The following is a 17,679-nucleotide window of genomic DNA, read 5'->3' on the forward strand; positions in this document are numbered from 1 at the left end:
CACTTGTTTCCGAAATTAAAACTACAAAGTATAACAATAGAGTGTAAGAGGGCGTATTACAACAGACTTGTTTTCTATTCTTATGTTTGTTTTCACAAGATTAGATTTAAAATTTCTTATTACTGTCTGAAGTGCAGTTTAATGTTTTCTCCTTTTTAGTCAGAAGTCTATCTCCGGTTCATTTTGACACAGAAAATTTGATTTTCTACGTATATGTGAAATTTGGAAATAAACAAGCAGATGTTTTTGAAATGGAAATTGTAGTAGTCGTTACATTATCTTTTCTGGTATATATCTGTAACGGTAATGTGTTTGGTCCTAGTACACAAAGTGCTGCGGAGGCGGATACAACGGAGACGGGAATACATTCGGACATAAATGTTTTGAAAGACAATATGCATGAGCTACTTAAAAGAGTCTCTAAAAACGAAAACGAAATTGCATCGCTAAAAAAAGAAAATCAGTATCTGACAAATGAACTTGAAAACACAAGGCGTCAATTTCAATGCGAAATCAACATGTTACATGAAAACTGTAACGGGCAGCAACAACTATTAAATGATACTAAAACGAAGATTATGGATCGTTCGTCTTCATTTAAAGAAACTATGAAAGAATTGAAGAATCGTGTTGATAAGTTAGAAAGGGTGGAAAGGAAAAGATCGGACGAAAACAAAACAGAATGGAAGGACAAACCAGGTATACATTGTTATATAGATTAAAGAAATGAGGTATGAGTGCTAATGATATAACCCATCATTCAAGTTATAAATTGTAAAGAGTAAACCATTATAGATCAAAGTACGGTCTTCAACACGGAGCATTGGCTCACATAGCACAGCAAGATATAAAGGGACCAAAACATTACTAGTGTAGAACTATTTAAACGAGAAAACCAACAGTCTAATCTATATAAGATGCGCGAAACGAGAATCATTTATAAACCACATCAACAAACGACAACATCAGGTTTATAAATTCGTGGGCTAGCTTGATAAAATTGGGGGCTTTAAATATTCATTCATAAGAGTAAAAACATAAACATACTCAGATAGGTCAAAGTACTTTGAAATATTTAGATCTATTTAAAATACCAGCGTAGGTTGCTAAAGAAACTACTATTAAAACCAACCAGCATTATTCGTCAAACTAAATTGCGTATCTTTATGTGTATCTTATTGTTTATCTTATTGTTTATCTGATTGTTTATCTTATTGTTATTATAATATATTTAACAGTTCAAGCGTCATGTGGTAATGGTTGGAAAAGGCATGCAAACAATTGTTACTACTTCAGTACGTCTTCTGCAAACTGGACTGAATCCAAGGTAGTAGACTTATCATACACATAACATTATTCTATCTTAATTTTAATTAAGATAATTGTTATTAAACTATTCACAAAACATGGGCTTCTTGTGTTACATATTTGTTTGTTTCATTGTGATTAAGATTATAACACTATGTTGACTTCTTCACCCCTATTTTCATTTGACATTTCAACCTATTATGTCTGATTGTTTTGTTTACACATCGTTGTTAATATAATGGAATTTGATGCGACTGCCATATAAGCAAGAGGTGTATCTAGCTATAAAACAAGGTTTAATCCACCATTTGCCCATCAAGACAATGCCTGTCCCAAGTCAGGAATATGTCATTTGTTATCCATACATTTAATATGTTTGAGTTTTTGATTTTACCATTTGATTAAAGACTTTCCGTTTAGAATTTTCCTCAGAGTTTTTTTTTTTTATTTAATTGTTTATGTTAAAAGATAAAATATTTTAACTGTTTCTGATAAATATTTCAAAGATTATTGATATTTTAAAATTGTCTTTAAACACTACAGGATACTGGTAACCCGGATTTGTTTTTCTCCACCGATATATGAATTTAGAACAGTGGTATACTATTTTTGCCTTTATTTGACCTTAAAAAATTACAAAAGAAAATCTGGAACAAGATCTAATCCAAGTTCCGTTGGCTGATATATTGATTGTAGAAAACCTTGATTTTACACAAAACCGAAAACCATCTAAAAAAATCCGACTTTTACCGTGGTTTTCAATTTACTAGTGGTTCGTTTATACTTTTTTAATTTAAAGAAATTTTCATTTTAAATATACATCAAGAGTTTTTTTTCAGAGAAATTGTATGCAAAACAATAGTAGGCTTGCAGACACATTATCAAGAAGTGAGATCGATTTTCTTAAGAATAATACGGCAAAATATAAAAAAAGTAAGTAGATATAAGAAGATGTGGAATGAGTTCCAATAAGACGTGTCCGTTTAAAAAAAAGTAACCTTTTTATTAAGATCAATAATGTGTCTTCTATCATCTTTCATTGTAAAATAGTAGAATATAATCGGTCTAGATATTTCATCAAATGGGCAAATTTCGATGAATGTATTTTATTTGAAAAACTTTTTAGCAAATGAAAAAAACAAATGTCTTTTTATCATAGTTTAAGCATGTTTCTAACAAACACAGATTAGTTTTTGTTTGATTCAGTTTCTTTTAACTTTTTGCCATATATGGGAAGATAAGAAATATTGAAAACAACATGTTTAATTTCTTGCGTCCAAAGCGTTGTTTTCTGGATTTACCTTCATCAGGAACATACTCTACTAATATAAAATTTGTAAAAGAATACATGATGCATTTATTTGTATTTTCTATTTATTTTTAAAAGCATATTATAACAGCTATCTTCTCATATTTCATCATTAATTCATGTAGTTTTCTTTCTAATAGACAAAGTAAAATTATCCATGCATAATCTGTACAATTTTTTTTCCGAAACCTTGATTAAAAAAACACGTGACGCATATGGTTTTGTTTTTGGCAAATGATATAAAAACCTTTTAATCTAGACCCACTTTTTCCCATCCATCTCATCACTTACCCACAATATCATTTGTCCGGACTGAAAAGCCAGTATTGAGAATCAGATTTCAAAATGTTATATCTGTAGACTATTATTCATAATTCTATTCTCTTTATATATATATATATATTTATAAGATTTCTGGCTTGATGGGACGGATGAGTCTGAAGAAGGTGTTTGGGTGTGGGCAACAAGTGGACAGAAGTTTACCATAAATGATTGGCATAGCTCTGAACCTAACAATTATGGTGATGCTGAGAATTGTTTAAACATGCATAAAAACCATGACTACCAATGGAATGATGCTGGATGTTCTCAGCGATTAAGTTACATTTGTAAAAAGCCGTAAGTATTTATAAAGTTTTAAACTGATGTTTCAGAGTTTAATAAATTCTGGGTATAATTTTTCAAAAGTGTACACCAAAACGTCGTGATTGGTTCAATACATCATAAACAATGAAAAAGCATCCAATGACGAGACGTTATTTTTATTTTGGAGAACGAACAATTGAAGTAACCTATATGCCTTGAGGTTTTGAAATGACCAATTAAATATGGCCATTTGAAAGTTTTGTTTGCCTATGATTGAAGTTGTCTTTCGATAAAAATAGTACATGAATTTTGCAGACTTGTACTTTAAGTTATTACACAAACGTTTTCGATTAGATCTTGCCTCGTCAACTTAACGTGCAAGTTTCCATGTTAGTGTTCCTTTTCGGGTGTTTTTACTCTATGGTAATGATTGTGACTTGCATGTGTCTTGTATAAAAGTTTTATTGGAAACATGTGATGGATACGCTAGACATTTTATCTTATTATATTTTTAACCGGATTTTTGTGACATAAATGTCAATTATTGATTTAGGGATGTACGGCGGGCTGTCGGTAGGGCCACATATTGTGCGTGCATTTACTCATAAATCGTTCAACCAAAGCTTTTAAAATTTGTATATGTTGTTCCTGATGACAAAATGAAGGTCAGGTTCAATAATGACGATTTTGACTTTACCGTTAAAGAGTTATGGTTCTTGCAACTAGTGGAGGGTAGCTTTTCAGAACATCGGATTTTAATGAGATTGTGGTTCTTGAAAGATTGAAAATGGTGTTTCCAGTCGTGTCCGTGTATTTACTCTTGAATCGTTCAATATAAGCATTCAAAATTTAAATATGTTGTGGGGATGACAAAATAGAGGTCAAGTTCAATAATGGCGATTTTCACATTTTCTGTTCAGGAGTTATGGTTCTTTTAAAGATAAAAAAATGTGTCCATGCATTAACTCATAAACCATTCAACCAAAGCTTATCAAGTTTTAATATATTGTTACTAACGACAAAATGGAGGTCAAATTTGATATTGACGATTTTCACTTTCACCGTTCAGCAGTTATGGTTCTTGTGATATTAAAAAAAATGCCAGGACACAAATAAATGTTAAAACATCTGGTTCGCTGTCGCTCTGACAGCCTCTTATTTTTGAGATATGTTGTTTGATTGATTTTCTTGAGATAGAATGCAATGAGTTATCAGACTCTTGTGCAAAAATGGTAACTACTTGTACTTGTTTCATAACTCATTACTGAATATCCTTTTAAGAGGCAATACACTCTTTTGTTCTTTTTTCCATTGTTAGCAAATTTTGCCAAATGAAATATGTACACACATCAGGTATTCTGAATTTCCGAATAAAAACAAGTTGCTTTCTTTACAAAAAGAAAAGCAATACATGAACCTAGGACCGTTGACGGCCGGGTCACCAAAAGATTGTTGCTGAATTCGTGTTTCTTTTTGAATTGAAATAATTGACTGTGAATAGAAGAAGCCAGTTGAAAGTATATATTTACAGCTTCTATTTGAATAGTTATTTTTTTACTTATTACTTGGGAATGTACATATTGTTCCGATTATAACTCTTTGGCAAATCCTAATTTCTACTAACCGGATGATTTATGCAAATTGCACAAACCTATCGCAATGTAAATTTATGAACTCAGTGTGCTTTATAATCTAGAATTCTGGATGCATTTATCTTATCTATCATATCTTTATAATTAGTTCTCATGGTAGATGTTGTATGCGGTGAAACCTGTGGCATGCAATTGATAGGGACCTCTTATGAAGAGACTTATTTTGGTCTTATAAAACATTTGAAGGATTTCCTAATTTTACTCAATCAATTCAAACATTATACAGGGAAACTTAGTTTTGTCGACGAATTTCTCAAATTAGAAATTTATGAATATCTTTACACACTTTCGAAATAACCAATTCATTTAAAAAGGTATGTAGATATAAAAAGATATCAGAATTCGAATGATGTTCAAGTCAGAATGCCGTTAGTAATGATGACCATACTTGAAAGTCACATGTAAAGCTCCTTCTGTCGTGTCCTGTATTCAAATAAAATTAAATTCAAACTTTCCACTATGTGAATATACTACTATGCAAAATATAAGCAAAGGCATCTACATCCATACTAAAACAGTATAAAATAATCAACATTATGATCGTAATTAAAGTTTTTTGTGACAATTGTAAATTATTTTTACGGTTGATGTGAGCTGCAATGATATAATTGAAAACACACAAGTATTTTTATTCACGACCGTTTAAAATTTGAATATTTAATAAATGTATCTTTCTTTCCGTTTTTATGGATATATAATAATACAAAAAAAATAATAATTACTCATAAAACCCAAATAACAACATGGTATGAAATATTTTACATAGAAATATAAGAATTATTGTTTATAAACATTTTTTTGGTATGATGCAAGAATTTATTAGGATTTATTTTTTTATGTTTCCTGTACAAATGGACATTTAAAAATACCAAAGCAAAGTATCTTGTCATATAACATGCTTATTTCTTAATTGCAACTCTGAACACATTCTGATTTCAATCATCGTAAGTTTCTGCAGAAACATAAATACAGTATATATTTCATATAAATTTCTTTGATTCGGATTGAATAAAATAAATTTGATGAGAATAATATCTTTCGGTTTTCCGAATTAATAGTCATATTTTAACCAGAATGTTCTCTCTCGTATAAAGTCTATGATGAAATACACAGCATCCCGTGGTTCAATCTTCACACATAATGAGTTTACATGCTATCGAGACAACAGTCACTACCACGTTATAATTGACCTAGATACACACAGTGCACAGTGTTCGTTTTTAAACATATAATTGCATCGTCAAGGGCCATCAAGGGACCACATCAAAGACTTGACAACGACCTGTTAAGACCTGTATAAATAGATACACAAAGTGTACAGTACTAGTGTTCGTTTAAAACATATAATTGCATCGTCAAGGGCCATCAAGGGACCACATCAAAGACTTGATAACGACCTCTTAAGACCTGTATAAATAGATACACACAGTGTACAGTGTTCGTTATATAATTGTATCGTCAAGGGCCATCAAGGGACCACATCAAAGACTCGACAACGACCTCTTAAGACCTGTATAAATAGATACACACAGTGTACAGTGTTCGTTATATAATTGTATCGCCCAGGGCCATCAAGGGACCACATCAAAGACTTGACAACGACCTGTTAAGACCTGTATAAATAGATACACACAGTGTACAGTGTTGTTTATATAATTGCATCGTCAAGGGCCATCAAGGGACCACATCAAAGACTTGACAACGACCTGTTAAGACCAGTAGAAATAGATACACACAGTGTACAGTGTTCGTTTTAAAACATATAATTGCATCGTCAAGGGCCTGTTTAGACCTGTATAAATAACTGAAAACTTTCGAGACGTTCCGAGAAATTCATTCTAACTTCCGGCCGAGATATATCGGGTGTTCCATAGACACATCCACATTCGCCAATATTTAAGAATGAACCCCTCTGGGGGTTCATGCAAACAATACAAGTACTAAATGGTATAGGTTTACCCCATGATAAACTAGTTTGTACATATATTTATCGATTAAATTAAGAGTTGTCTTATCTGTGTGATATGATTTTTTATCAACTGCTTCTGGTATATATCAACTGCATGCGGTTTGTATGGTTAGCTTCTGATTATGATCGCTATTATCTGTATTTTTCCTTTGATGTTTTTTTGTGATAATTTTCATATCACTCGTGTAGAGTGAGAATGAAAATAATCGCTAGTTTCTAAGGTCCTTAGCAACAGCGTATTAATATAATTTATGCGATAGAGTGTCGGCCAATCAGAAAAGATTAGCCAGAACTATACGGAAAACTGTTATCGGATGACTTCGCTGAAATGTCAACAATAAAAGATGATTTCTCGTTTTAATATTTTACCGTGAATTTCGCCGTTAAATAATTTATTGGCAGTTAATAAAAGTTATCAAATCATGTTATTAACATCAAATATATAAAAAAATCCTTTTTGTACATAAGTCTACTTCAAATCATCATAGGTCTGTCTGCATGTACATTTCTTCATGCATGTATATTTTTTCGTCTGCTTTGAAAATACATAATATATTCAACCGTTCACTTCATTTTGATACGTAGAACCACCAAATTACAGCTTATCAACAGTGAAAATGGTTTTTGCCATATTTGAACACGCCGGATCCGATGGTCAGATGAGACATCTTTTTTTCTAATGAATAAACTACCTGAGCGACTACATATATATATCAAATAACCCTACGCCAAAAAAAATAGTACCATTAAAGAAAATGCATTATCATCGTATAAGATACTTTTTTTTACTGAATTTTAAATTAAATGATATTCGAAAATACGCATAGTAGCGATAAATAGATTATTTATGTTTTTTTCAAACTCGATGCATTTTCTCATTCTCATCTCATCTCAGGGCTCCGCCCTTCGATGAGATGAGAATGAGAAAATGCATCTCGTTTAAAAAAACATAAATAATCTATAATTATCGCACGCCTTACTTTATCGAAAAGCATTTCGACGTCGTTCTGCAAATTCCAGAAAATAAACCTCAGTGGTACATTTAAGTGAAAACATAATTAAGTAAAAACAAAGATTAACGAATTTTAGGTAACAGGAAAATATATCATTAAAAAATACAAAACAAATAACACAATAAATGAAGTTTTAACAAAATGTTCTTGTCTGTATGGCTTCTGCTGAAGTATATGATAAAATGAACATGTCATTTTTCATTTAATATCCCTTATCAGCCCGTGGTCAAAATCATCCTGTCGGCTCTTGGGATTATATCATTACCTGATCAGGGATATGATATGGCAAATGCCATGTTATAATCAATATATACAAAGATGTGTCGGTGTATTATAAATAATCTCATCATATATATATATGCTATATAACATTTATGTCTCTTTCAGATTGATGTGATCTTCGGAGCAAAGAATTGACAGACGCCGATATTTAACTGATTTGGATTTAACATGTTTGTCTACACTCTAAATTCAAATCATTCGGAATATACTCTCTGTCTAAGCAAGAAGTCAACCCAAGGGTATTTTGGGCAGAAACAATATAAGAAAAATTGAGCAAAAAGAGAAAATCCGAAAATTGTCACTCTTCTTTTATACTTGCAGCACAAAATAAACGACATAGTAATACCCATGATACAGTTTGATATATCACACCTGTGTTGATTTTTAAAATATTTTCTGCCGACTTGTGGCACATGCGAAATACAAGGATTGTGTTTTATTTTAAATCAGTGACTAGTTTATGTTTTTGTGCATTTACAATATAAATGCCAAAAAAAATATCTTGATTATCAAAACAAACAAATGGGTGCACTCCTAACCTGTACAGCAAGTTAACTTGATAACCAGTCATTTGGACTGGTCAAAGTTAACCTGTGACCGAATATAGGACTGCTCTTACCAGTCCTAGGACCAAAATCTAGTTAACTTGGAAAGCGTACTTGGTCCTAGGACTGTTTTTATGTCTGCCATAAAGTTAACTTGGAAACAGGTCCGCTATTGATATAAGTTAACTTCGAACCAGTCCTGTAATAAGTTAACATAAGTTAACTTGGAAACCGGTCCTGCAACAAAGTTAACTTCTGCTTGGAAAAATCCTATCAAAACCAAACCTGTTCCCAAGTTAACTTTTGACTGGTCTGCTCAACACTAAGTTAACTTGTAACCAGAACCGCTCTTCGTTGATTTAAAAAAAACATTTTTTAATATCTTTGTTTCGTAGTATAAAAATCGAAAATAAAGTAATTTGAAAATTAATACTTCCGTTTTATGAACAGGATTAAATACAAATATTTGAAAATAAGTACGCACAGAACGTAACACAAATTTATCTGTCATCTGACAATCTATCTATTATAAAAACGATCTCGGTTACAATGATAACAGGCACTAAATATATATATATTCCGAGATCAAATTCAATCATATTATGTATATTTTTGAAAAGAAGTATATTTGATGTTAGGTGTATACGTCCTTGTTAGTTATACATCCTTGAACTATGCAGCCACAATCAGCAATAGTTTAATTCATTTAAATAATGACTACAAATTTTTATTCGCCTAAATTAAGGGTGCCAGCATGTCCTCTTTTTACTCAAAATACTGATACGTAACAAAATTTCAGTAGTTTTGATGCCTCCAGTTGACTTGAATAACACAATTTTTTGATCACATCCACCAAAAACTGACCATATATGCACTTTAATTTGTAAATCTATATACCCGCATAGTAAATCAGCCATATTTTTTTATGTCAGGATTCAATGTATAATACAATCATGGCAATGGACAGCAATATTGCAATATAATAACAACAAATTTTTGTTCGCATAAATTTAGGATACCAGCATGTCCTCATTTTATTCAAAATATTGATACGTAACAAAATTTCAGTAGTTTTGATACCTCCAGTTGACTTGTACAACAAAATTATTTGACCGCATCCACCAAAACTGACCATATGTGCACTTTAATTTGTAAATCTATATACCCGCATAGTTAATCAGCCTTATTTTTAATGTCAGGATTCAATGTATAATACAAACATGACAATGAACAGCAATATTGCAATATAATAACAACTAATTTTTGTTCACATAAATTTAGAATTCAAGCATGTCCTCAATTTATTCAAAATATTGATATGTAACAAAATTTCAGTAGTTTTGATACCCCCTGCTGACTTGTACAACAAAATTATTTGACCGCATCCACCAAAACTGACCATATGTTCACTTTAATTTGAAAATCTATATACCCGCATAGTAAATCAGCCATTTTTTTATGTCAGGATTTAATGTATAATACAATCATGACAATGGAAACTCATTGATTTATTAATTATTTATGTCTTATAAGTACATGTAGCAATTGTCATGTATTTCTAATAGTATATATTTCTGCTTTCGTGGTATTTCAATAAAATCAACACGTTTTCTGTGTTAGGGGACTGTTCACTGTTGCCCCATTCCCCCCATTGTGACCTCTAAACTATTAATATCACAAATAATTTCTCTTAATCATAAATGATAGGATAATGCATATTGTCAGGTATTTCTTCATGAAAAAGATTTCACTTACTTACTCAAACATAAAAACTTCTGAGCCTAAGGGATAACTGAAAGAATTTGCATCAACTATAAAAGCAACTATTCGGATACCAAAATCTGTTAACGGATGAGATACAAAGACACTCTACCATTATTTTTTTTCATCTTCAAAGTATTCTCACTTATTTCAAAGTTTTGTGAATATGTTGATTGCATCCACGTGTGCCTTGTGTTCCGAATAACATCTGAAAATTGACATGAGGAACGCATGAAAATATATATTTTTGATTTTTCAGTTCCCGGTAGAAAAGGAGAAACGGAAGATTGTAAAAGGTTTAAAACTCATAAGTCGAAAAAAAAAACTGACAATGCCATGGCCAAAATAAGAGAAAAAATGAACAAAAGAGAAAACGGTATATAAAAAAAACACAACACAGAAAACGCGCAACTGAGAAACACGAACCCCATAGAAACCTGTGTAACTAGTCCCCGAATATGGAAAAATCTCTCTAGAGATCACGACATTCAAGGTCCTTAGTTTCCTTTAAAATTTCATTGATAGAGGGGTGATGTTTAAGTTTAGGTTTAATTAACTCTTTTGAACAAGTGTAATTAACTTTTTCTTCAAAATATATACGGGTGCTATCATAATTGTGTGAAATATTATGAGCTTTTTATAAACACAAATGAACATCCATTAAATAATAGGCGTTTAATTACCAAACTACCTATATAATTTTGAATAGCTCTTTAAATAAGCTAGTGCCGTGTCTGTTTTTAAACTTCAATTCAATGCAGAAGTATGTACCTGTAGAATGACATCAGTAGTTGTGTTTGTCAAATGTAAGCAATGTTGTAAGTATTGAATAAGGTTGAACTGAAAATAAAATAGGAATTCTTTTGAACAGAATCTTGGAATACAATTCATGAAAATGAATATTAAAAACTATGTTTAAAACATATTGAATTGTCTAATGCTCAATATAAAATAAAAAGACTAAAGAACGAAGATGTGGTAAACCATGACCTTAGGTAACCGTGCTGCTCAAATCATAACGATAAAAGTAAGATCACAAACTGAACTCCAAGGAAAAAGTCGAAACAAAAAGTCCGTAATCAAATGTCAATATCAAATGATAAAACGAATAGACAATAAGTGTCCTATTCCTGGCATTTTCAAATGTAGAAAATATGTTATTGAACCTGGTTTTAATGCACTGTACCTCTCACTTGTATGACAGTCGCAGCGAATTCAATTATATTTACAACGATGCCTTAACAAAACAGACAAAAGAGGTAAACTAATTTAAATAGGGGTACCGCATTCATAACCGTGTATCAAGAACTCAACCAGAACAAACACAAACAAATATTCAACAAGAAGCACCAGAAGGATATATCAAATTAAACAACCACGTTCATTGCTGACTTCCTTTTTGCATTTCTTCAATCAACCCATTTAGGATTGAATATTTGAAGGCCCGTGACTGAATGGCTAGGTTCACATCAACTCTGGTGTAAAATTGATTGTTGGACGTCAGAATGTAAACGTCATACAGGTAGAGATATAAAATAATTTTGTCGTTCAACGTAGTTTCAAAATTATAATAGAACAAGAACATAATGACGGGATATTTAAAAGTACAAAGCCACGTAATATGTACCAAAGAAAAGACAAAAAGTCGCACGTACAAAGTACACCAGCAAAAATGAAAGATGAAACAAAAGAGGTAAAAAAAACCAACTAAATAGAGGTACATCATTCATCATCGCGTCAAAATCTCATTCAAAACAAATACAAACAAATATTTAACAAAGAAGCATTAAAATGCAGATATCAAATTTAACAACCACGTTCATTGCTTACTTAATTTGGATATTTTTCAATCAACTCATAAAGGATTGAAATATTTGACGTCCTGTGACTGCCTGTGTAGATTCACATCAACTCTGGTATAAAATCGATTGTTGGACGTCAGAATGTAAACGTCACACAGGTAGAGATATTAAATATTTGTGTTCGTTCAACATATTTTCAAAATTATAATAGAACAATAACATAATGGCGGGATGTTTAAAAGTACAGAGCCACGTCAAATGTACCAAAGAAAGACAAAAAGTCGCACGTACAAAACACACTAGCAAAAATGAAAGATGAAACTCAGCTATAAGAGGCAGAGGCATTGAAATAAAGAAACAAATGGAGACATTCAAAAGTTCGAAAAGAATGTGTCAAATCTATGTCACAACAACAAATTCAACAAAACTCTGCAAAAAATCTTAGAATTGAGCACACGAACCCCACCAAAAACTAAGGTGCTTGGGGTGAATAAACTAATTTTGTTTTACTGCTTCACTCGTGACAACTTTTAAAAAAAATTTGATAATGGTCGGAACCAGTAATTTTAAACATTTCAGTAAATATTCATATATATTCAATACGTAAAACTTATTGACCAATGCTTAAGTGACAATTGAAGAATATTAGTAGCGCACAATTTATCAAGCTAGATTCCAAAGTTAAACACCCTATAGTTCGCGACTTGATATATCCAATTTGTATTCTTCCTTTTTCGGCTGACTCTTCCTTCTGCTCAGATATCATGCTTGGAGCACCGACTTCGACTGTTTTGATATACAGACAGATCGACTAGGCATATATATGGTTCTTTGCACCAGACAACAACAGCTTTCGATGACTACATAGTACGTAAATAAAACTTTGTTGTTTGTATCGTTTAAGATTTGACCATCTACATGTAACAAAAATATATTCAAGTTATTCAAACATAATTCCATGAATAAACAACAAAAATTTATACAAACTGAAAATTGCATATTAAGAATTTAAAGGTATATATTACTATAAATGAGGTACAGTCAGTTAACAGTTCGAATGTTTCAGTTATTTCTCAATAAAAAAAATCATGTAAAAAAGAATCATCTTGAGATTAATTCTTGCTAATATTTTACAAAATTCTCAGTTTGATTTGAATTGTCATTGTTAATTCATGGAATCTGTTGTTCTAGTATTTTTATTCAAATGCGAATACAAAATAATTGCATAATTAGCTCTGGTTATATTCCTCCAAACATATATGAAAAAAAAAATCGATAAAAAGGTTTGTTAATATTTAATATATATCTTTGAACAATGTCCCTTTTTACAATATTTTAGCAAAGAACTTATATAGGTTAATTACAGGTAAATTTGAAGATACTAGTCATTATGACCCTTCCTCTCAAAAACATTGTATTGGTTTAATTTTCAGATGTTTGAGAAACGTAACTCAATTAAGAGGCTCGAGGGTAAAAAAAATCAGCATCTTTTTTTTCATTACACATTTTATTATTACGCTAGTAGTTGTTTTTTTCATGATATGGTACAAAAATTAACCAAACAAATCAATTCGTTTTGGACACAGATGACTTTTAAAATCTGTATTTCAATGAAAAAGGCACCAAATTATCTCCCTTTAGTGAAAAAGTGCCATATGTTTGTATGAAAATTGAAATAACTTAAACTAAACTATTGTAAAATTTAAGCGATTTCTGTAATTAAGTTCTTTTTTCATTTCGATATTTTACCCTTTCTTCTTCTGTTAGTTCAGAAAAAAGTACCTGAACATATAGCCATGCTTCTAACAAAGAGCTTAAACGAACGATGACCCCATATTTTTTTTTAATAAAATAGAATAAAGTGTATTTATAAAAAAAAATAGCGATATCCTATATTAAAAAAAAAAAAGACCCACGAGCCCCCTTTACCCACATTATTTTGAATTTTGAATGGTTAGAGCACATAGTACAATAATTTAAGGGAGTTGTAACTAAAAGCTTCATATCAGTTAAACATATTCTTCAATTTTTAAGTTATAAGGTATTCATTCATTTTTGTTTGAACTTTTTGTTTTGCTAATTGTTTACGGACTCTACGTTTATAAATTTTCTCAGTGTTTGATATTTTTGTTAATTTACGTTTTTATATATTTACATCTGTTTAAAGTGGAATAATCCTTACAGAAATTGATTGATTGTCTCCCATATTACTTTCTATTCCATGTGCATGCAATAACTGTTCAGAGTTCTATTGTCATGTATTTCATTTTATTATTTCATTGTTATAACAAATCATTGTAATCATTGTATGAAATTTAAAACCCGCAAGGGTCCATAATTGGACTAATAAAGTATTCTCATTCTTATTCTTATTCTTATTCTTATTCTTATTTACATCTGAAACGCACATTTTATGTGTTTGATAAAAGTTTCATGTAGTCAACAAAATAAATTTCATCAGAAAGGTAGCATAAAGGGAGAGTGAAAATTCATAGAATCATTCTATAGCAACATTCGAATTAAAGTAAATATATTCAACCCTTTCTACATAACAAATAACGAGGATGATTACAAAAATAGTATAGCTCCTTTGTTATTTACATAACGCAATTGTAGCGAGATGTTGATGTAAATCACAAAAAATTTCAAGGGCATCCCAAGTGTTAACCTAAAAAAAAATAAGAGAATAAGTAAAAGATTATGTGTCAAACACTTCATCGATAATAATGCGGTGTTTCCCCCTGTAAGTTATTTGTTGATTAAGGAGTTTTCTTCCTCTTATTGTAATCTCAGTTACGAAAAACGGAAAAACCGAAGTGTCATCGTCCTTTCTCACACAGAAATAGCTGTACACCTCTAGTGCATTCCCATTTTTATATTTTTTAAAAAGTATCATGTACATAACTCGTATGTGTCGTTTTATTAATTCTATTTCAAACATTTTCATTCATTTCCCTGTATAAGAAAGATTGATATTCAAAAGCCATTACTAAATTTGATTGTTGTCAAAAGTCAATGAATACTTTGTAATGATTAAACAAGAGATACTTGAACATTGTCATAAAACACAAATTAGTTTGTTTTTACAAACCTTTCACCAATTTGACACTTAATAATTTTTTCATTATATAATTTTTAGAAGTTTTGAATTATTTATTTTTTTTAAATTTGAATATCGTTTTTTTTTATAACTCAGAAACTTAAAATGTGAAATTTATAAAAAAAAAAAAAAAAAAAAGGAACTCATGTCAATATATATATTTACAGTAAAGCAAAGTTTTCTACATATTGGTTAAACCGTTTTTGAGTTTTGTAAGTAATCTGGAAAATGTCCCTTTTTCTATTGAGTAGAACTCCAAAACTCGGAAACGTAAAATCAAAAAGAAAACGAAAAGAAGCTCACGTCAATAGATGTAAACAATTCACAAAATGTTCATGCAAATTGGTTGAATGATTTTAAGCTGATGTCCGCAACGTTGTCGACGGTCGGACGGACAACGAAATATCACAATACTTCTCAGAAACGGGCGTATAGAAACATGTTAATCGACAGTAGAATTGGTCCACATGATATCGTACTCAAACTATATTTTCGATTCAAAAATACGTCACTGTTTGTGATGTCCTGTTCTGTTGTTGATTGAAGATGTTCGTTGTTATTCTGCGGTTATATGTTGTAACGAATATTATCTTTTTTATTTGTGCGATTCTCCATAATAAATAAACTCTTCATAGATACCAGGACTAAATTCAGTATACGCCAGACGCGCGTTTCGTCTACAAAAGACTCATCAGGGACGCTCGATTCCAAAAAAGTTAAAAAGGCCAAATAAAGTACGAAGTTGAAGAGCATTGAGGACCAAAATTCCTAAAAGTTTTTCCAAATACAGCTAAGGTAATATATGCCTGAGGTAGAAAAGCCTTAGCATTTCAAACAGTAAATTTATAAACATAACAATATCAATGACAAGTCATGTCAGCACAAAAAGTGGTCTTAAGTGGTCTTGCTTTTGTTGGTGCTGTAAGTCTGTCATGTAGTGTTGTCATTTTTAGTGATATTTTATCTTTCTTACATTAGCGAGAGGTTTGAATAGCTATAAAACAATTTTTTCTGAATATGTACTGGCCCAATTTAGGAGTATGGCGTTTGTTATCTAATAGGTCATTTCTATGTATGTCGGCGTTTTTCGTTGCATCTCAGTGTTTCTGTTGTTTCGTTAATTGTTTTCTTCTCATAGTTGATGTGGTTTTAGTTTTTAAACAGGATTATTTTAATCTCATTCGAATTTGGAATTCAAAACAGCTACATGTATATTCTACTGTTGCATTTATTCAATGTATGTCAAATAATTGCTGACATTAGCCTTTTTGACCAAATACAGGCGTTAGTAATTTTACACTAAATGATAAAAAAAAGTCTTTCCCCTACTTCATGACATCAGATAACGAGAATGTTTACAAAAATGTTACAGCGCCCTATTTATATTTTTAACGCAGTTGGATCAACATGTTTATGATGAATGGAAACAATTTAAAGGGCCTCTCTAGTTATTTGTGTTGTTCGAATAAACCGAAAGTGATACCTTAACACGCACAGAATCAGGAAGATGAACTATCAATAAAACCAGGATGAATCCACCATTTTCTACATAAGAAAATGTTTTGACCAAGTCAGGAAGTTGACAGTTGTTATAAACTCATTTGATGTGATTTTTGATTTTTTTAAACGTCAGTAGGTTCTCACTTAATGAAATAAAGTCATTTCCAACTACTAGAAGAAAAAAACGAGGATTTACAAAAAAATATATATAGCGGCTTATAAAAAATACAGCGAAATGCTGATGATAAATTGAAGTCAACATCAAGGGCCTCTCTTGTATTAGCTTAATGCAAAGTTAAGATATTATGGGAAATATTGTATGTCAAACACTCTAAAGATAATAATACAATGTTCTTCCTATACTGGTATAGTATTTTAAAGTTTTAAGACTACAAAAACATGGCGCTATTGATGTTTTTATAGTAAGAATGAGAATAGAGTTGCATCTACTAATGTTTATCCATATAAAATAACTTTGAAAATTAGTGTATTAGAGGACGGGCATCTTTTAAACATCATTGATGCAAGTATCTTTAAAGAAATCTGACAAAGTAATAAGTACAAGATCGGCGGTTCCCTTAGCTTTCGAAAAATCAAGCATAGTTTCCTCTATTAAATTTGATATCAACTAAGACAATCACTCCTATAAAGAGCAAACAAACGATTTCAGCAAACATTTACTTATTTGTAGATCTAGTCTTGCTGATTACGTTTGCTAGCTAACATGTTTAAATAAACTAATCATAGATTTAAAGTTTAAAGTGTCTATCAATCTTGTAAATTTTGAATTAAAAAAACGTAAAATATTGTTACAGGTCGTCATTAAAGAGAACTCATACAAGGAACCGACTGA

The 17,679-nt window shown here is 30.9% G+C and overlaps 1 protein-coding gene across 1 annotated transcript; it reads left to right on the forward strand.

The window, feature by feature from the left end:
• The first annotated feature begins 165 nt into the window (after positions 1–165).
• Positions 166–10,321, forward strand: LOC134689563 (C-type lectin domain family 4 member K-like). Its single transcript, XM_063549533.1, has 5 exons — positions 166–699; positions 1,239–1,327; positions 2,148–2,241; positions 3,028–3,235; positions 8,224–10,321. Exons 1-5 carry the CDS (start codon positions 252–254, stop codon positions 8,231–8,233), a joined length of 849 nt encoding a protein of 282 aa, XP_063405603.1. The 5' UTR covers positions 166–251; the 3' UTR covers positions 8,234–10,321.
• Positions 10,322–17,679: the final 7,358 nt, after the last annotated feature.

The sequence above is a fragment of the Mytilus trossulus genome, chromosome 11 (genome assembly GCF_036588685.1).
Source record: "Mytilus trossulus isolate FHL-02 chromosome 11, PNRI_Mtr1.1.1.hap1, whole genome shotgun sequence".
Lineage (NCBI taxonomy): Eukaryota > Metazoa > Mollusca > Bivalvia > Mytilida > Mytilidae > Mytilus > Mytilus trossulus.